The sequence below is a fragment of the Giraffa tippelskirchi genome, chromosome 1, assembly GCF_054371585.1.
Source record: "Giraffa tippelskirchi isolate mGirTip1 chromosome 1, T2T-mGirTip1v1.2.pri, whole genome shotgun sequence".
NCBI lineage: Eukaryota > Metazoa > Chordata > Mammalia > Artiodactyla > Giraffidae > Giraffa > Giraffa tippelskirchi.
Genome location: NC_137275.1, coordinates 167,541,751 through 167,564,000, shown reverse-complemented (window position 1 = coordinate 167,564,000; position 22,250 = coordinate 167,541,751). Strand labels below are relative to the sequence as shown.

At 37.1% G+C, this 22,250-nt stretch overlaps 1 protein-coding gene and 1 long non-coding RNA gene across 5 annotated transcripts in view; one reads left to right on the top strand and one right to left on the bottom strand.

The window, feature by feature from the left end:
- The window catches only part of ALDH1A1 (aldehyde dehydrogenase 1 family member A1), an 86,268-nt gene extending 79,258 nt beyond the window's left edge, over window positions 1–7,010 (top strand). For all 4 annotated transcript variants that reach the window (XM_081505448.1, XM_081505449.1, XM_081505446.1 and 1 more), the window contains one exon: window positions 6,411–7,010. In XM_081505448.1, the coding sequence (XP_081361574.1) occupies window positions 6,411–6,483 (73 nt within the window). In that variant the 3' untranslated portion in view covers window positions 6,484–7,010. The remainder of the gene's footprint in view (window positions 1–6,410) is intronic.
- On the bottom strand, window positions 468–17,562 carry LOC145511994 (uncharacterized). The gene is made up of 2 exons (XR_014058249.1): window positions 17,452–17,562; window positions 468–3,661 (listed from the first exon to the last, which is right to left on the bottom strand). It is a non-coding gene; the product is annotated as an uncharacterized LOC145511994 (long non-coding RNA).
- Between the last annotated feature and the right edge of the window lie 4,688 nt (window positions 17,563–22,250).

Here is a 22,250-nt window from a genome sequence, read left to right as displayed (position 1 = left end):
CTAGTTCTGTGAAAAATACCATTGGTAGCTTGATAGGGATTGCACTGAATCTATAGTTTGCTTTGGGTAGTATGCTCATTTTCACTATATTAATTCTTCCAATCTGTGAACACAGAACATTTCTCCATCTGTTTGTGTCCTCTTTGATTTCTTTCATCAGTGTTTTATAGTTTTCTATAGATAAGTCTTTTGTTTCTTTAGGTAGATATATTCCTAAGTATTTTATTCTTTTCATTGCAATGATGAATGGTATTGTTTCCTTAATTTCTCTTTCTGTTTCTCATTGTTAGTGTATAGGAATGCAAGAGATTTCTGTGTGTTAATTTTATATCCTGCAACTTTACTATATTCATTGATTAACTCTGGTAATTTTCTGGTAGAATCTTTAGGGTTTTCTATGTAGAGGATCATGTCATATGCAAACAGTGAGAGTTTTACTTCTTCTTTTCCTATCTGGATTCCTTTCATTTCTTTTTCTGCTCTGATTGCTGTGGCCAAAACTTCCAAAACTATGCTGAATAGTAGTGGTGAGAGTGGGCACTCTTGCCTTGTTACTGACATTAGGGGAAATGCTTTCAATTTTTCACCATTGAGGATGATGTTTGTTGTGGGTTTGTCATATATATAGCTTTTATTATGTTGAGGTATGTTCCTTCTATTCCTGCTTTCTGGAGGGTTTTTATCATAAATGGATGTTGAATTTTGTCAAAGGCTTTTTCTGCATCTATTGAGATAATCATATGGTTTTTATCTTTCAATTTGTCTATGTAGTGTATTACATTGATTGACTTGTGGATATTAAAGAAACCTTGCATTCCTGGGATAAAGCCCACTTGGTCATGATGTATGATCTTTTTAATATGATGTTGGATTCTGTTTGCTAGAATTTTATTAAGGATTTTTGCATCTATGTTCATCAGTGATATTGGCCTGTAGTTTTCTTTTTTTGTGGCATCTTTGTCTGGTTTTGGAATTAGGGTGACAGTGGCCTCATAGAATGAGTTCGGAAGTTTACCTTCTGCAATTTTCTGGAAGAGTCTGAGTAAGAGAGGTGTTAGCTCTTCTCTAAATTTTTGGTAGAATTCAGCTGTGAAGCCATCTGGTCCTGGGCTTTTGTTTGATGGAAGATTTCTGATTACAGTTTCGATTTTCGTGCTTGTGATGGGTCTGTTAAGATCTTTTATTTCTTCCTGGTTCAGTTTTGGAAAGTTATACTTTTCTAAGAATTTGTCCCTTTCTTCCAAGTTGTCCATTTCATTGGCATATAGCTGTTGGTAGTAGTCTCTTATGATCCTTGTATTTCTGTGGAGTCTGTTGTGATCTCTCCATTTTCATTTCTAATTTTGTTGATCTGATTCTTCTCCCTTTCTTTCTTGATAAGTCTGGCTAATCGTTTGTCAATTTTGTTTATCTTCTTGAAAAACCAGCTTTCAGTTTTGTTGATTTTTGCTATGGTCTTTTTTGTTTCTTTTGCATTTATTTCTGCCCTAAATTTAAAGATTTCTTTCCTTTTACTAACCCTGGGGTTCTTCATTTCTTCCTTCTCTAGTTGCTTTAGGTGTAGAGTTAGGTTATTTATTTGATTTTTTTCTTGTTTCTTGAGGTACTCCTATATTGCTATGAACCTTCCCCTTAGCACTGCTTTTACAGTGTCCCATAGGTTTTGGGTTGTTGTGCTTTCATTTTATTTGTTTCTATGCATATTTTGATTTCTTTTTTGATTTCTTCTGTGATTTGTTGGTTATTCAGAAACGTGTTGTTCAGCCTCCATATGTTGGAATTTTTAATAGCTTTTTTCCTGTAATTGAGGTCTAATCTTACTGCATTGTGGTCAGAGAAGATGACTGGGATGATTTCAATTTTTTTGAATTTACCAAGGCTAGATTTATGGCCCAGGGTGTGATCTATCCTGGAGAAGTTTCCGTGTGCACTTGAGAAAAAGGTGAAATTGGTTGTTTTGGGGTGAATTGTCCTGTAAATATCAATTAAATCTAGCTGGTCATTTGCATCATTTAAAGTTTGTGTTTCCTTGTTAATTTTCTGTTTAGTTGATCTATCCATAGGTGTGAGTGGGGCATTAAAGTCTCCCACTATTATTGTGTTATTGTTAATTTCCCCTTTCATACTTGTTAGTATTTGCCTTACATATTGTGGTGCTCTTATGTTGGGTGCATATATATTTATAATTGTTATATCTTCTTCTTGGATTGATCCTTTGATCATTATGTAGTGTCCTTCTTTGTCTCTTTTCACAGCCTTTATTTTAAACTCTATTTTTTCTGAAATGAGTATTGCGATTCCTGCTTTCTTTTGGTCTCTGTTTAAGTGAAATATCTTTTTCCAGCCCTTCACTTTCAGTCTGAATGTGTCCCTTGTTTTGAGGTGGGTCTCTTGTAGACAGCATATATAGGGGTCTTGTTTTTGTATCCATTCAGCCAGTCTTTGTCTTTTGTTTGGGGCATTCAACCCATTTACATTTAAGGTAATTATTGATAAGTATTGTCCCGTTGCCATTTACTTTGTTGTTTTGAGTTCGTGTTTATACACCCTTTCTGTGTTTCCTGTCTAGAGAAGATCCTTTAGCATTTGTTGGAGAGCTGGTTTGGTGGTGCTGAATACTCTCAGCTTTTTCTTGTCTGTAAAGCTTTTGAATTCTCCTTCATATCTGAATGAGATCCTTGCTGGGTACAGTAATCTGGGTTGTAGGTTATTCTCTTTCATTACTTTAAGTATGTGCTGCCATTCCCTTCTAGCCTGAAGAGTTTCTATTGAAAGATCAGCTGTTATCCTTATGGGGATCCCCTTGTGTGTTACTTGTTGTTTTTCCCTTGCTACTTTTAATATTTGTTCTTTGTGTTTGATCTTTGTTAATTTGATTAATATGTGTCTTGGGGTGTTTCACCTTGGGTTTATCCTGTTTGGGACTCTCTGGGTTTCTTGGACTTGTGTGACTATTTCCTTCCCCATTTTAGGGAAATTTTCAACTATTATCTCCTCGAGTATTTTTTCATGGCCTTTCCTTTTATCTTCTTCTTCTGGGACTCCTATGATTCGAATGTTGGGGCGTTTCATATTGTCCCAGAGGTCCCTGAGGTTTTCCTCATTTCTTTTGATTCTTTTTTCTTTTTTCCTCTCTGCCTCATTTATTTCCACCATTCTATCTTCTATCTCACTTATCCTATCTTCTGCCTCCATTATTCTACTGTTGGTTCCCTCCAGAGTGTTTTTGATCTCATTTATTTCATTATTCATTATATATTGACTCTTTTTTATTTCTTCTAGGCCCTTGTTAAACACTTCTTGCATCTTCTCAATCCTTGTCTCCAGGCTATTTATCTGTAACTCCATTTTGTTTTCAAGATTTTGGATCATTTTTATTATCATTATTCTAAATTCTTTTTCAGGGAAATGTTAATATTCCTTTTAAGATGGCTTTGAGAGTTAGAGAACTTATTTCCTGTTCATTACTTAGTACTGTAACTGTCACAAAGTGGGGTGGGGACTCAACAAATAGTTCATCCTCCCCAAGTTCTTTTTCCTTATAATATCCATTACTGGGGAGTCCTTGGGAGCACCAAGTACTTTATACAAAGAACTATAACGAAAGTTAGATTATTTTGAAGATTAGTTGATTGCTGGTCCAGATATCCAATAAAATTCCCTAGGAATGTTGAAAATAAAATAAATAGAAGGGATGAAATAACTAAAGCAGACTATACACATAAATTTTGTTAGACTGTTAGATACAATTTAATAAAACTTTATGTTCAAGACATAAGCAAATCAAGTAAGAGAAGGATGAAAAGGAGAACCAACCATAAATTATTCCCCAAAAATGTGGAATATGGGTATAGATAACTTCCTTATTGAAAATATAAAGGAAAACATTATACTGTAATTTTTACTTCAAAAATCCCAGCTGAGGATGCTAGTGTTAATGTCTATCTGAAACCAAAGTTGGCAAATTTAATAAACACATCATTCACTACAAGATGTTTAAAGAGCATTGCTGAAGCAATAATTTCAAATGACTCCCAAGAGTTCAGGTACAGTTCCTCCTCAAAGATAGAAAGGTAGAATTGATCATCTGGTTGATCACTGGTCCTTAAAGAGCTAAAAATAATAGTATACAGACACCAGTGAGGTACTGATGCTGGGTGCCCAAAGCAGAATCGGCACTCCCATCATGATGCTAGCCCTGGAATGAGTTAAATGGCAGAAATCTCTCTCTGTGTGTAATTGGACTAATTTTTACTTAGATTAACACAGGTCACTTGAAATTTTACTAGTATGCCATTTCAAACTTAATTGGCTCTCAACACCTCATAAGATGTTTCTTTCTTCCTGTCCCTTTCAGAAATGGGGAGAAATAAAGTATCATAAACTGGTAGGCTAACATGAATAGTATTTGCTTGATTATATTTGCCAAAGAAGTTCAGCAAACATTTCCTCTGTGTCTACTTAATTAATTACTGCCAAGCTAACTTCTGGATACAGGGTGAAAAACAAGCATAATATGTTACTGCATCTTATTACTCCAGGGTGCACCCTGGAATAGAAGCACGGGTATCATTTAAAAGTGTGTTGGAAATCCAAAGTCTCAGGCCTCTCTCCAGACCTGCTGAAATAGAATCAGCATTTGAATCAAGTGCCAAGTGACTGGTACATTGACAATTTTAGAAGCACAGAACCAATAACTCATAGACTAGCAATATAAACAGAAATGTAAACAGGTATTTTGTGTTATATCAAGACATAAGAATGTCTATACATCAGAATACTAAGAAGCAGGGTTTATTTCAGCCTAAGTAAGACAATTATCACACTTTGTACTCTCCTGAGAGTTTCAAGTGTCCATGTAACCCAAAATACAATGGAAAGACTATTGGCAAAAATCATGGGTTAATATATCTAACTTTGTGAGATAAAATACTTACTAAAATATTATCCTTTAATGGGTTTCAGACAACTGGGGCTAAACCCTTTAATTACTTTGAAGAACATGCTCACTGAAGCTTTTAGAAGGTATTTTCAGAAGCTTAATTGTCCAAGAAAATAATCAGTGTAAGAGGATTAGGTTACCCAGGAGAAAAAGATGTCTTCTACATACCTGTCTACATCACCAAAGGGGAGGGGTAGAAAAAGATCAAGATCTTTTTCCTCTGTAAGTCTACATGTGCATGAGTGTTATGATTTTAAGAGTACTCTTACATTCATGTAATTTAATCCTTTCATCAAAACAATATAGAGAATAAGTTAACCTAATTTTTTTAGTTATTTCTTTAAGGAAGGGTAAATCACAGTTTCTAAAACTGGTAGGAGGTCTCAATAAAACTGATAGCAAGATATCAGAGTTTCGATTGATTGACTCAAGCTTAATTACTGATCATTTGGGTTGGATTTAAGAGTTATATAGCAAATGACAGGGGTTTCATGAATCAAAAAATCCACAAAAAAGTCCCACATTTTAGCCCAATGAACCCTCTCCCCTTCTTAAAACAAAACAATCAACCCTACACTCAAATAAAAACCTGTAACAATAAGGTCAAGCTTTTTATTTTGTTTTATTCTGCGGCGTTTTTGATTTTGCCAAGAATCAAAAGATGTTACTACAACTACAGCTAGAAAATATTCTATTCTGTTTTAAGCTAAGCTCACATGGTAAAGAATTTGCCTGCAATGCAAGAGACCCAGGTTCGATACCTGGGTGGGGAAGATCCTCTGGAGAAGGAAATGGCAACCCACTCCAGTATTCTTGCCTGGAAAATCCCATGGACAGAGGAGCCTGGTGGACCACAGTCCATGGGTTTGCAAAGAGTCGGACATGACTGAGCGACTAACACTACTACTAGGGTAAGTTAGAATGAAAATAGAAGCCTGGTCATTTTTTAGCCACTTCCTCATTTCTGGATCAATTGGAAATGGTGAATACACTGAACTAAACCGAACTAAACTTGAATATATAATTTTTCCATATTACTTAAGTGATTATATTTTGAATATAACTACATTTCCTCTAGTAATATACCCATCTTATATATTAGAACCTAAACTAGAAATGATAAAATTTCTCTTGGGCTTGTGTGTGTGTGTGGTGAGCACTTTTATAGTCAAGCTGAAAAAATTGTCAACAATGAACAATTTCCTTAAAAGTCAACTGAGTGTACATGATCATTTAAAGTGTGCAAAAAAAAAAAAAATGTACAAAGTTTTCCCAAAGGGGATTTATATAAGACCAGATATATTATGGTAGGCTAGCTACCTTTTGAAATGCTTCTGTACACAGACCACTGAAAATATTTTCCATTGTCCCTAGCCAGATAAGCAGGAACAAACTTGTACCAAATCATTGACCATAGTGTATTTGTACAGCTCTGCTAAATTCTGTGCATTTTTTCTCCACTCTCTAGCGGAGAATATGGTTTCCATGAATACACAGAAGTCAAGACGGTCACAATCAAAATTTCTCAGAAGAACTCATAAACTATGAGAGTACAGAGATGACTCCTCAATGGCTAAGCATCTCCTGCAGTGGCTAATATATCTTAGTGGTTTTAAATGCAAAATTGTTCTTTCCTTGATTCTTTAAACATAAGCTAATCATATTAGCATTAATACTACACATAGAAAACGACATGTATCTTATTCTGAAAGAATCAGCCTTCTGATATGATAGCCAAGTCCTCCCTGAAATAAAAATGATGGATTTGGATGCAGTCTCTCTAGCTCTGTAATAGTCATGTGCTTCTCTTTGTAGCTACTTGCCTAGGATAATCATTTTATAGAAGAGGATCAGCTGTCATTTAGCATCTTTCTTTTATGACCCCTTGAAGTACTTACCATACCTGTAACTTCAGACTAGGTATGCTCTGTTCTCCATAGTGGTTCAATCCTTGGAATTTGTTGAAATGTTTCCTAGAATGTCATGTCTTCTTGTCAAATGAAGTAATGCCTGAAATACTTAGATGTAACCTAAACATACAGCTTAATAAAAACAACCTTGCATGATTCTTGTTCAGTGTGATTTTTTTAAGTTAAGTTTTTGGTTATAGTGATTTACTCTCCCTGTCACTCAAAAGCAGTGTTAAATTGAGCATAAAGATGTATTTAAAAATAAAGTTTAATCTACTAATTCTCAAGTAAGTAAAGAAACAAATTTTATATTCTGGAAGAATTTTTGAAATCAATAGCAAACTTTTGATATAGGTGGCAAGCATTTACTGAGTTCCTAACAGAGTTCTGGGCACTATGTTAGGTGTTGTAGAAAATAGGTTAATAGTGGATGGTCCATTATCCAAAATGCTTTAATATGTAGAGAACAAAGATACTGTCTCAAAAAAAAAAAAGATGGGGCGTGTAATGGAAATGAGAATTCAAGACCATAAGATTATAGTAAGATGCCAAAGGGTGGTGGTGACCAATACTGATGGACTTGGGAATGGCATAAGGAAATTTGACTGAATATGAACTTTAATGATGAGCAAATTTGCAATGAATAAAGAGGAAAGAAGTCCTACAAAATAGTACCTCTGGACATATTCCATCAAAAAATTCTATATAATATTTTCCCCTCTTGGAGTTGCTGATTGCACACTGGCATAGTTTAAGTTCTGAGAGAAGTCCTACAACTTGTTTAGTTTTGTTTAATAGGTTTTTTCCCAAAATTTATTTAACCAAAGGCTTTGCTTTCCCTTCACTCATTTAATACCAATGAACATTAAGACCCCCGTGTTGGAAGATGCTGTTCTATGCAACAAGGTAGTGCTGAGTGTTCTGAGCAGAGATCTGGGGGTCATAGGGAAGCAGCAGGGAAAATGTCATCTGTAAAACTAACTGGATCATATTTATATATTTTTGCCCTCAAAGAGCCTCTTTTTATGCTCCCACATGGGAAGTGACTTAAGCCCAAGTATAACGTTTTTGTATATTCCTGGGTCAGGAAGATCCTCTGGAGAAGGGATAGGCTACCCACTCCAGTGTTCTTGGGCTTTCCTTGTGGCTCAGCTGGTAAACAATCCACCTGCAATGTGAGAGATGTTCGATCCCTGGGTTGTGAAGATCCCCTGGAGAAGGGAAAGGCTACTCACTCCAGTACTCTGGCTTAAAGAATTCCATGGATTATATAGTCCATAGGGTCACAAAGAGTTGGACACGACGGAGCGACTTTCACTTTCACTTTCATACATATTATAAAACTCTTAGTTCAGCAGCTTAAAATTTAAGCCTAGTAATCTTAATAATCTTAAGGATAACACTTTTTTTTCCAGATTCAAATTTTATATAAATGATTAAGCTTGTCATTTTACATTAACAGATTCCTCAGTGACACTGTTACTAGAACATTGTAATAGCTGCCATGGTCAAGTGCAACAATGTGTGAATGAATGAAATTTACTAGCTTCTTAGAAATAATTTTATTTATAATTTTTTTTCCAATTTTATTTCCAATTGTAAGAGTTTCTGTAATCTGTATGGGCCTATAAGATTTGTAGTCTGGATTGTTTTACATAATTTGGGACATAATGATCATTTTGAAAACAGGAGGAATTAAAGTCTAGGGAGAATTGAAAGATGTTAGGACACTGAGAAGGGAAGAAAGCCAAATACAGAGGAGGGTTGTGTTTTCCAAAAACCAGAGAGTGTCTACATTATGCAAAGATGTTTAAAGTCATATACAAATAAATTAATAGATAGACACGTTAATATTGTAATGGCGTCACATCAGAACATTTTTAAATGTTGAACAAAGAGGGATGAACACAGAACAAGACAAAAGCCAGAAGCAAGTTTAAATATTTGAAAATTAAATCTTCCTTGTATAAATAAGACATTACAGTATTAAACAAAAAAAAAATCTGTTTAATATTGGCTCCTTCTGACCTTGTAAACATTATTTGTGTTCCTTCTCCTCTGATTTCTGAAGCTATACTGGCAATAATTCTTAAAACACTGAAAAGTTAAAGGGTATCTTATTAACCCATGACTACAGGATGTACAATAGAAATTTTATCATAAAAAATTCAGTTCTGCAGTCACAAATGTGACCTCATGGTCTTCAATATCCACATGGCAGAAGTATTTTCATCTCTAGGAACACCAAAGTAACTCATAGGAGTGAGAGGTAACTGTTTAGGAAAAGGCAGTATCAGGGGTCAAGTATGGATTCTCAAATATCTAGTGTCTTTTCTTTTTTTTCTTTCATTTTTTAGGATGCATGTTTCTGGGTTTATTTTGAAATCGTCAATGAGAAATAGAAAATATTTTTCTTAAATTTTTGTGGCCAACTAAAAATAGAGTTAACTCAAAGTAAGAAATTTTAGTTATTTCTTCACATAATTCAGGGAGGAGTAATGGACCCAAAGACACCTTTCCCTGGGCTCAGGTAATATTTTGAGTATATAATTTCACTTGGACTTTTAGAAGTGTTCATGAGTCGTCAAGTAAACTCTTATCTTTTGGTGACTTTTACAGGGTATATCAAACAACCAGATTATATTTTCACATGAAGTGTTAAGTTCCCAATTACAATTTCATTGTTGATTCACCTTGGGGTTTTTCAGTGCTCTCTGGAGGTAGATTTGAGTCTTCCCTTTTTCATAGTGAGAAAATATAGAGGAAGGAGAATTGGAGAGGACAGCTAAATTCCCTGGATACCAAAATTCAGTGACTACCAGAAAGGCATGGAAGCTCACTCTTGTAACCTGATGAGACTGCAGGAGTCTGGAAGATACCAAGACACAAATGAGGGAGAAATAGCTCATTTATCCCTTTGCCATTCTGTGAGGGAGGGTGGGGGGAAAGATGGCATCTCTCTCTGAAGGGAAGGCCACAAAATTTCCAGGGGAGTTTGAGGTTTCTCTAGACCATATCTCTAAATCATTCTTTAGATTCTAGATGGTGTTTTTATTCCAAGAGAAAACAGTCACATCCATTAACTTAATTTAGGATCCATAATTTAATGATCCATAACTTAATTTAGGATTATGCATTGTCATCTGTTAACATCTATAAACACTTAGGATAATCTTTAAATCCCTAGGAATTCAACTTTATTGCCTAGTAGAATATCTACGCCAAAGGTATTGCAATGTTTTTTGCACAGTTACTTCAGTGTAATATGCTAACTAGTTTCACAAACATTTAGCTTAGCTTTCTTTCATTTTGTTTAGTTTAGTTGTGTTTTAATAGCCATCTCTGAGTTTTATAGAAATGTTTATGGGAGGCAGACAAAGCATGATTTTGAAGTGATTTCACCAGTTTCATGATTTTAGATTTTTTTTATTTTTGTCAAATCACTTAAAGATTCATCAGATCTTGAGAAATGTAACAAATATAAAAATGCAAATCAATCAGCCTAATCAAGGCTGCCAAATAATTTTTTAACTTTGTCATTTTAAAATAATTTCAACTTTTGGAGGAACTGCTATAGCAACACAGAGAACTCTCATATATCTTTTATTCACTAATTTTTAATATTTTTCCTCATTGACTTTTTCATTCTCATTCTTTATATATAGATTCTTTTTACTTTTGTCTTGAGACAAACTTTTAAGAATAACTCTTAAACTTCATGTACCTTTACCCCAAAATATTTCAGTATCTTTTTCTAGAAATAACGAAATCTTAGCCACAGTATAATTAATTCAGGAAATTTAACATTGACAAGGTACTAGTATCTAATATACAATCCACATACAATTTTCTCTAATTGTTCCATTAATGTCCTTTATGATATCCCCCCCCATCCATAACTTAATTTAGGACAATGCATTGCATTTACTTAACCATAGCTTTCTCTTATCTTACTATTTCTTGATAATGGCTCTATATCTCATACACACATCTAATATTCTGTCAAGTTGTGTTGTTGGCCTGGAGAGAACCCTACAAGACAAACAAAACTCACAGTTACTGAGTTAACAAGAATCAGAGAAAAGCAGGTTTAATAGCTTTAAGGAATAAATATTTCATTTCAAGATTTGATTATTAATTACCATCCTCCATGGTAAACTGACAGGGATATTTATAAATTGGAAAATATACCTTCTCTCTTGGGCAATTTTAAATAAAATTTTATGCTCTCTTGAGGATTAGTGACTGTTCCTTCTTTATACTACTGAAATATTGCCCTTTCTGTTTCCTAGCTTACTTACTTGAATATTTTCCCTTAATAACAGATTGCTTGTATTCTGATGACATCTCAGGAGGTACTTTAATTTGAACTAGTTACAAATCTCTAACCATTTAGAAACAGGCTAAATGACTTTCCTACCAAAGCACAATGAAGACATAAAGATGTTGACCTTTGGAGTCAAAGAAATTCTAAATTCTGGTTCCACTGCTCACTAGTGGTATTAACCTATGCTAATTATTAAACTTTTCTCATTTAGCAATCATTCAACAGATAATGGGGGCTATTGATATTTGGGGAGAATTATAATGTTCTACATAAGCACATGGTCCTTGGAGCCCAGCAATATGGTTTCAAATCCTTGCTCAGCACTCATTGGCCTTGGAATTTCGGACAAGATACTCAACCCCTCTAAATTCAAGTTTCTTTATCTATAAGAAAAAATCAATAATGGTACTTAACCTAATTGCATTATTCTATTAAATGAAATAATGTTTGTAAAATGTTTTGCAGGGTTCCTAGGATGTAACAACTGCCCAACCCATTACTAATTTACTAATATCTTAAATTAATAATAACAATATGAACAAAAATAATAAAGTATATTTAGACATCAAAGAAAGTATCTTTCTTTTGACCTTGACTGTATCTTCTCTGCACTCCTTTTCTCAGTCTTCCAGGGGCCTGCTGCTAAGCTAATTTCAGTTAGGACCCCATAATTGTGATTTGCTCATCCTTTCCATCTTAAAAAAATCATTCCTTTCAAATAAAAGTTAAAATTTACTATCAAAGACAGAACAGGATGGAGAGGAATGTGAACAAAACTTGGTTTTGAGCTGAGGTTGGAAATTTGAATATATTTAATCCCAAAGTGGGGTTAGTTCTAATTAAATGAACTCAACTGCCTTTCACCCCTGAGTTACCAGTCATCATGATTAATCTTTAAGCTAATAGTCAGGGACAGCAGGACTAAGCAGATGACAAGCAGAAGAAACTGATTGCAAACGCCGCCCAGGAGCCCACAATGACATTGGTTACCCGGTGATTGAGTCAGAGCCTCAGCCAGTATGAATTCAATGAGAAGGATTAGGGGACTTAAAAGCACATAGCTTAGCATTTGTGTTCAATGTTCAGTCATCCAAAACTCAAGTAACCACAGACTGTCAGAACTAGAAAAAAACCTAGTGTTCTTCTAGCCCAATAACTTCACAGAGGCATGGAGAAATCGAGACCCTTGAACAGTCGCTAAATTACCATTGGGAAAGTCTGGCTAATGCCCTCTTGTATTCTAACTCCTAGTTCTGTGCTACTGCCTGGGTCCCATGTGGTATTGTAGATGTTTAATTGATACTTGATTAAATATGTAACATTCATCATTTAATTTTATTTTTTATAATTTAGTCCTTGTGTCTAGAAAAACATGAAGCTATGTAATACCCATTGTTACATTTTGTTTGTATATATTTTGTTTACTGGAATATATTCCTTCTGTCTATAAAAGGAAAAACTCTAAATGATAGTTGTTTAATAAGTCTTCACATAAGGCAAATTAGTTTCAATCACTTACCTTTCAATCAAGGCAAAACAAAGTGCCTTGATATAGTTTCAAAAACAAAAACCTGTTACATTTATTGATTTAACAGTAATTGGATATCTACTGTGTACAAAATAACTAAGGAATGCAAAAGAAATAACAGGTATTCAGTTCTTGTTCTGTGAAAACACAATTCTAGTGATTTACAAAGGTTATTTGCTTCACATAAAAATGAAAGCTCCTGCTCTCTCAATGCTTACATCTAATAGAAAAAAATGAGAAATGTATACAAAATCATAGAAATAAAAGACAGAATGTACAAAATATATCAAGACTGATACAAAAAAAAAAAAACCCTGCAGTCGTTTGGAGGGAGGAAAATAGTTTCTCCATGGTTTTGTGGTGTAGGCAGAAACTGGCCCAGCCTGACATGGAGGAGGATCTGAACAAGGGGAAGCAGGAAAGGTGTTCTGGCCTATAAACAGAAGTCAAATTGAAAAGTCCAAGTTTTATAGGGCGAACAGTGAAGGTTCTGCTTGTTTGGGAGATAAAGCTGGACAGGCAGTTTGGGGCAAGATCATGGAGACTTTGAATTCCAACTTAAGTCATAAAAATGTAACAGACAAAGCAAACTCTTAAAGTGAATGGTAAATTCATTAAGATTTTTGTCAATTAAATTTTAAAATAATTGTAGATTCACGTTTAGTTGTAAGAAATAGTAGAAAGAGATCACACCTTTTCCCCATAGGAAGATCTTGCAAAATTATAATACAATATCACAACCAAAACATTGATGCCATTACAGCCCAAGATAAGGAATATTTTTGTCACCTTGTGGATCCGTTATGTTGTTCTTCTATTTTCATACATGTCTCTCCTACCTCACCTCTCCTTTATCCCTTAAAATCTGTCCTCTATTTCTATAGTTTCCCATTTCAAGAATCATAAAGTATGAAACCTTTTGGAATTGCTTTTATTTCAGCCAGAATAATTCTCTGGATATTCACCAAAGTTATTGTCTGTGTTGAACCATACTCATGTTAAATATATGATTGAATTTTACCATTTCTAATGGGAATTGTCTTGACGGGTTTTAAGATAGCATGTCTCTAAAGAGAATTTTATTTTACTTTTTCAAAATGACTTCTGAGTAGAGTTGAAGTGTCTTATTGTGCCCCAGCCAAGTGTGAGTATAGAATGACAGTGAAAAGGCAGGAAAACAGGAGGAGGATCTGTTGGCAGAAACATACAATGTTTTATCTTTATGCTTCTAGAGATGTAATTAAATCTCCTCTGAAGTTCTGAGTTAGATTTGAGAAAGTAGAAGGGACAAGTTAGAAATGAAACAAAGCCTTGAAGGATACAGAGCAGGGACCCAAATGACAGCATGTGCCTCGGGTTCTGAGGCAAGCACCCAGGTGAGGAGACTGTCACCCCAGGCGTCTTCTTCATCTAGCTCTAGTCACGAGTCCTCCCCAGAAAGCCTGAGGTAGAAAGCATGGGGCCTCTTCCTCAGAACTCTGAGTATACCGGTCCTCACAATGGTCTAAAGGGCTGGTCCACTCCAGCTGCTCTTCCACCCAGAAGAAAGTAAGTTGTCCGCATCTGTGCCTGTCTCCTCCCCACAGCTGCTTAATTAGATTAAGACAGCCAGAGCCATTCAATAGCACTCCAGACCCACCAGCAGAGTGAAAAGAGCAGCTGCCAGGGGATAACACAGAACACAACATGACACCACACCACAGGACACAACAGAGAACAACAGGACACTCCAGAGTACAGCACACCACAGGACACCACACAATACCAAGTCACCACAGATACCGCAGGATACCACAGAGCACCACAGAACACCAAAGATATCACAGAATACCACAGACACCGCAGCACAACAGAGAATACCACAAGCACCAGAGAATACCACAGAAAACATAGAACACTACGGAATACCACAGACACCACAGGACACTACAGACACCTCTAAACACCACACAATTCCACAGGCACCACAGAATACCACAGAACATCACAGGACACTATAGACTCCTGAGAACCCTACACAGTACCACAGATACCACAGAACACCACAGATACCAAAGAACACCACAGACATCACAGTACATCACAGAACACCATCGATACCACAGAATACCACAGACTACCACAGGACAACACAGAACACCACAGACACCACAGAATACCACCGAACATCACAGGACTGTAGCCCACCAGGCTCCTCTGTCCATGGGGATTCTCCAGGCAAGAATACTGGAGTAGGTTGCCATGCCCTCCTCCAGGGGATCTTCCCAACCCAGGTAATGAACCCAGGTCTCCTGCATTTCAGGAGGACTCTTTACTGTCTAAGCCATGAGGGAAGTCCAATAACCATCTAGATTTTATTTTCTTCATGTCATGAGTGAAATGGGGACATAACACTAAAAACTCAGGGGGTTGTGAGAATGAATCCATGTAAGTAAGGAACAGTCTATAGTCCATGATTCATAAGAGTTAGCAATGACATCATTAGCAGTGCAATCCTTCATGACAGCTAACATTTCTGTTGCATACGGCACATTATTGTATTTGATTCTTGTAACATGTCATGAGTGAGCTAAGAAGGAATTGTCATCCCACTGGATATATAAGAAATCTTAACTTTTAAGAGATTTACTGACTTGTTCAAGTTCAGACAGGGAAGGTACAATGGTGCAAAGATTATGTTGAAATCTTCTGATTTTATTGCTCCAGGCTCCTAGAAAGCATTTTCCTATCTATAATTGTTCTTTATCTCGCTGTGCTTTTAACATCAGAGACTGCCAGAAGAGTAGCAATGGCAAAGAATAGTAGTTCACTGTTGGGGAAATGGTGGGAAGGAAGAAGGAAGGTGATGTTTATGCACAGAGGCACGGGGACACCCCTCCTTCATACAGCCCAGGAATGTCAAAAGAGAGCTTCCTGGAGTTAGTTCTGCATGGAGAAGGGGCGCAGATAAGGGATGCAGGGCTCAGAACACTGGAATGACAATCCCACAAAGGGATGCTTATTTTCCCTTTGGAAGGCTGGGATCTCTTAATTTTTCTTTATTCTCTTAGTGTTTCTACTACTAAACAGAGCAAATAGCAGGGTAGGTGGGGACAGTATAAGAATGGAAGGAGCCATCTGTCTTGAGAGTGCCATCTCCCCATCCCAGAGTGCTCTCTCAGGGGCCGGAGAATCTGATTGTAAATACCTTCATATCTAAAAGAGGGACAGAAGCTTCAAAAGAAAGTCTAAATGGTGATGGAAGTAGGACACTATGGAAATTTCTGTATCTTTCATCTAAAAAAAATATTGGAAGCAAAATGGTCACTCTTAAAGAGCCAAAGTATCTCTTCCAAAATAGGATTTACAGCATCCAGCATTCTGAAAGGTAAAATCTCAAACCTGGCAAATCCCGGGCCAGTTCATTTCACTGAAACTGAGAGGTCTGTCCTAGTCTCTCTCAGGCAGAAAGAGCTGTGGTAGATGAAAACGTTAACCTACAACCTGCCCTTGGATAATTGCATGTTCCGAGCAACATCAAACAAAAAGGCAGTCTCGACTTTATTGGCATGAAGGGTTATTAGGTTGTCAGAATCCTGTGATCTCAAACTGCAAGAATAGGCAGAAAATGACTATGCAGAGGATATTAAAGGATTGCAGGATATTCTCTCCATTGTTGCTTTATCATTCTTTTTCCAATCATTTTAAGTCACATTCTGGAGGGGGTAAACTGAGTAGGATTTTCCCATTATGCAGGCGATGCAATTTAAAGAAAGAGAGTGGTTTTGCCAGGCTTATAAAAGTCCCATCTGATCTTCTGCTGGTTTATAAGATGCTTTAGAAGCAAAAAAATGTAGGCAGCTAGGACATGATTATACCCAGCAGGTAAAAAGGAAGCAATGAAATTGCATTTCTGGAAGTTATCCACATTTCAATTAACTTTCCAGGACTTTTTTGGGTTGTGACAGATTGTTTGTCATAGATTTGAGAAATAAATCAAAATAAAATGACTGCAAAGTCAAACTCCTCTCTCTAGAAACAAGATTTTTCTACACCTCCATAGATGGGGTTAAAAGTAGAAAAGGATTGGGACTTCCCTGGTGGTCCAGCGGTTAGGACTTTGCACTTTCATTGCAGGGGACATGGGTTCCATCCCTGGTCAGAGAACTTAGATACATGATTGGGAGCTAAGATTCTGCATATGTCAAGGCATGGACAGAAGAAAAGAACAGTGGAAAAGGATCTCGCCCACACCCATCATTATGTAGCTGAAGCTGTTGAGGCTCAGAGAGGATAAGTGGGTGGCTGCTATCACACAGAGCTAGTTAGCGGCAGTATCACAACTAAAATCCAGGATTGCTAATTTGTATACTAGGACATTTCCCAGTATCATTCTACCTGTTATATTTCTAAACATATAACTGACTTGAGAGTTTCTGATCACATATTATTGGTCTTTTGTTTCGTTTTGCCAGCTTAACATGTGTTTGAGGCACTAGTGTTTCCCAAACTGGTTTGGGAAAATGGGAATGCATGTACTTCCTCTAACTTTAGGGATGGGCATTAATCCCAGTCTGGTGAGAGTTCTTATCTTGCTGTACTTGGGGATTAGTGTCCATCTTCTCGGCTAAGTCAATCAACACAGTCTGAGACAACCGCTAGAACCACAAAGACCGATCACTAAGACCTCTAGTATATAGAATAAATAAAACTTACAGGATCTAAGGGCTTCCCAGGTAGTGCTAGTGGTAAAGAACCTACTTACCACTGCAAGAGACATGAAGACATAAGAGACATGGATTCAATCCCTGGGTCAGGAAGATCCCCTGGAGGTGGGCAAGGCAAACCACTCTAGTGTTCTTGCCTGGAGAACCCAACAGACAGGGGAGCCTGCGGGCTACAGTCCACAGGGTCACAAAGAGTCTGACACAACTGAAGCGACTTAGCACACAGAGGATCTAAATGGTACACAGCTTTTGAAAATTTTACCTTTGTCCTCTGAAAATATATTGGATGAAGTTCTTCTAACCCTCCATGAGGACTTCAATAAACTGTTCACTTTCTCTCACTCTCAAAGAATAAAAAGTTCTTTATATTTTTTAAGAAGTAATTCTGCATTTAGAATGTCAAGGCCTGCTTCTTAGTCAAAGGTCTACCTTTTCTCAAAGTCATAATGACTTCTCCTCCTCTAACCAGAGTTTGTGGTTGATGAAAACTTACAGACTGGAAAGGAATGAGAACATGGTACTTTTCTTCTTATTTCTCTCTTTTCCCAAGTTGCAACTTTACCTCCTTCTTCCCCAACTTACTAAGCAGATTCCTTACCCTTTAGGGTCAAATCAAACATGGAGGTAGGGAGGGATGAAAGGGGAGGAGAAAGCAGTGAGGCAGCAGGAAAGGCCTTGCATACCTGGTGCTGTGGTGTCCTGCCTATGTGCTCTCTGCCTCTGACTGTCTCCTGTGGGCATTTTCATGGGTTCTTCGGAAACCTTGAACGCAGGAGTTCTCATATCCTCCATGCCCTCATTCAGATGAATATTTCTTCATTACTTCTGGAACCCTATTCTTACCAGAGCCATAAAATATCTGCAAGTCAAGCTTCTTTCTGGCAGAATCTAAGATAGCTCTCCTGACAACCCTGTCCGATATACAGCCCCACACATTTTATGATGGACTGAACTGTGCTCCCCACCTGCTATTCATATGTGGAAGTCCTAATCCCCAGTAGCCCAGAATGTGACTATATTTGAGTAAAGATACTTTAAAGAGGCAATTAAAGTTAAAATGAGACCAGTAGGGTGGGCCAATATGACTGGCCTCCTTACAGTGAGAGATCACTATAAGATCACACAGTCACACAGAGGAAAGACCTTGTGAGATCTCCTGCAAGCCAAGGAGAGAGGCCTCAGAAGAAATCAAACCTGCCAGCACCTTGATCATGGATTTCAGCCTCCAGAACTGTGAGTAAACGAGTTTCTGTTCTTTAAGCATCCCAGTCTAAGGCCTTTTGTTAGGGCTGCCCTAGAAGATTAACACACAGTCCCAGGGAGACACTTCTGCATCACTCTTGCTGTCAAGCTTTGGAAGTGCAAGCTGAACACAGCAGCAACTCTCCTTCACTCTGCTTCTAGGAAAGCTAGTCAACTCTTCTCTCATCCTCTAGATTCCTCAGGAGAGAGTCATATAGTAGTATATTGCAGGAGAAACTGATTATAGACAGCACAGCAAGCTCTAGGAGTACATTTTTTTAAAGCTCCTCACTCATACCTTCTCACAAACTGTTTTCTCCAAAGATATCATTCTCCTGCTGCTGCTGTTAAGTCACTTCAGTCGTGTCCGACTCTGTGCAACCCCAGAGACGGCAGCCCACCAGGCTCCCCTGTCCCTGGGATTCTCCAGGCAAGAACACTGGAGTGGGTTGCCATTTCATTATCCAATGCATGAAAGTGAAAAGTGAAAGTAAAGTTGCTCAGTCGTGTCCAACTCTTAGCAACCCCATGGACTGCAGCCTACCAGGCTCCTCCGTCCATGGGATTTTCCAGGCAAGAGTACTGGAGTGGGGTGCCATTGCCTTCTCCAATCATTCTCCTACTTCCTCCTTAATATTGCATAAGTCAACCTGTTTGTTAAAGGTGAGATATTTTTAGCATTATGTAATGCATCTTTGGTTAATTCTGCAAATTCCACATACGGTTTAGCACCTCTTTGTAAGGCAACAGATATTGAACTTCAGTGATTCAACTGAAACTTTTACTTAATGAAATGTAAAATCACATCCTCTACGGCAAGAACCTAGACATTAAAGAAGTCAACTTAGAAGGAAAAGTAAAACCAGTAGATAGACAGAGTCTTGGTATAATTCACACTCTTGAATTCAACCATACCTTAGGATGTTTCAGTTAAGCGATCCAACTATAGAGCTTATTCTCTGAAGTGTTCTCATTGCTTGCTTCTTCATTTTCAAAGTTTCCACTGAAATAAAACAAACAATTAGGGCCTTATTTTCAAGTGTTTTCTTATTGGGTGATCAGTTCCATTGTCCTGTCATAAAACTGTCAGTAGTGGGTACAGTAGATGCAGAGTTGGGTGTGATGGTGTAAGCCTAGCATCTTCAACCTCTTGGAGAGCTGAATGGGAATACTCCTTAGAGCTTAGGAGTCCCTTTGGGTGTCGACATTTGACTAAGGAGGGTTAAATAGAGATTGAAGCCATTTTAAGAGAGGCAAACTGATCAGAGCCAAAAGTGGCAACCTTTTACCAGTGCACAGTCCCACATGATTAAGTCTTTCGAATCCTTGAGCTTCACAATAATCTAATCTGTCTTCATTTCCTGTCAATATTTTCACTGTAATATCTTTTATATCTCAACTTGATTATCTGTTCCTATAGTCTGTTATACCAAATGAGACTCTCAATAAAACTCTCACTTGGTATTCATTATATTTAGATAAAAGACATTTACTTATGCACTTAATTTTGTATACAATTTCATGGCATTTATCCACCTTCTGAAATCCATCTGTTGGTCTTATAACTTAAGAATCTCTCTTTTGTAGTTTTGCCTGAACTGGCTTTCATAATATAGACTGACATCCTGCATAAGGCAGAATGAGTTTTTGTATTAGTTTATATTTTCCAACATTTTTAAAGTGCTTATAAAAGTGCTTATATGTGCCAGGAATTATGAAGAATACTTTGATTTTGCCTGAATTACCTCATTTATTCTTATCACAAACATCTGAAGTATATGCTATTCTTATTCCCACTTTATGGATGAGAAAACAGGTTTAGTGGTGATAATATAAAGTCACAGACTGCGATGGACCCTGGACTCAAACACAAGTCAATTTCTGCAGGATGACTTGATTCTTTCTTTTTGCACTCCTTTTTTTCTGCCATGGCTTTGTCTCATGAGCGTTTTTTAATTGCCCTGAGTTAGTCAGGATAGGCTATAATGTGCTGTAATAACAAATAAACCTCCAAATCACAGAGGCTTTGCACAATGAAGTCTTATTACTCTCACATATAGTCTCAAGTGAGTACCTCAGCCTTCCTGCATCTTTCAGCTCTGCCATCTGGAACCCAGGACCTTCAAGGTAGCCACTTTAAGAGAAGAGGTAGATGGAAGACGCGCACTAGCTTTAAACTACCTCAGCCCAGAGGTGATTCACTACACATACAATCTACTTCACAGAACTTTAAGAAATTATACTAGCTTTATAAACCCTGCCACTATCACAGAAAAATGCATTATGTTGCAAAGTCACCTCAAAGCAGTATATTTTCCTAAATATTAAATAAGCTCAGCCATTTTTTTTCTGTATGTTTCCCAATCCTCCCATCACTTCAGCAAGGCATAACCCATAACAGACTAAGTTATTAGCAAAATGTCTAGAAGAGGAAAACTTTTGATGATTCTACTTTGGAGTTCATCAGGCATCATTTTTTTCTTCTTGTGGATACCTGGTTTCTTGGGTTGTATGGAATCTGCAACTAAGCCCAGAGACATTTGTGGCTTCCATCACCTGTCAAACAGACCATCTAAATCCATGAACAAACCACTCCAACTTCAAGCATCCACACATCAAAATATTAATAACAAGATTCTATAAATTCTCTAAAGCAATTTAGGAAAAAGTAAGAATCTATAACTAAGTAGACATTAATCAAAATAAGTTACTGTGAAAAGCCCAAGAGTAAAAGAAATATAGAAGCTATCAAATGGCCTCATCCTTCAGTAAGAAAATACAGGATGTTAGAAAACTGTGTTTCTGGAATATCAGTGGAAGCGGAAGACAAGCTTCTCCTCAGGAACTCACTTGCCCATATCAATGACATTAATCAGGACAGTTATACTGGGATGTATTCCCCCCTCCCATTTTTTAGTTTTGTTTTTCTGCCTTCTCTTTGTCTCAAGAAATGACAGCTATATTTATTTAACTATAGGCATAGCACTGGGCTCTGTGGGTGTATGCTTGTGTGTGTGTGAGTGTAGGTGTAAATGTGTATTCTATACAATTTTTCATCATCCTGGTGGTGTTACGCAGGAATTAAAAATCTTCATTATGTAGTGAAAGAAACTGAAGCACAAAGAGGATATGTTATTTCTTCCAGGTCCTAAGCCCAGTAGGTTGTGAAGCTGGCATTCATACTCTGATTGGGATAAAGTCAAAGGGAGTCCCCCTCACCAGATTAAAAAAGCAGAACAGAAGACCTCCTCCAGAGTCTCTTAAAGAATTCCAAACAGACACGGCTAACTCTGCTCCATCTAGACCAGTCAACCTGTGGTGAAAGTGAGCAAAGAGAATGAGGTGCGGGGAGGTGCAGGAACGGATAGAGAGACTAGAATGGTAGTTTCCAGGGCTGGAGATGGGGAAAGTAGGAAGATGGGTCTAAGGGTACAAACTTCCAGTTATAAGATGGGTAAGTTCTGGAGCTTTAATGTACAGCATGGTGATGATAGTTAACATATTATTGACCAGGGTTCTTTTGCAGAAACTAATGCCTATGGCTGGCAATTTGTTAGGTAAGTGAATATTGATATGCCTCTGATCAATAAAGTTC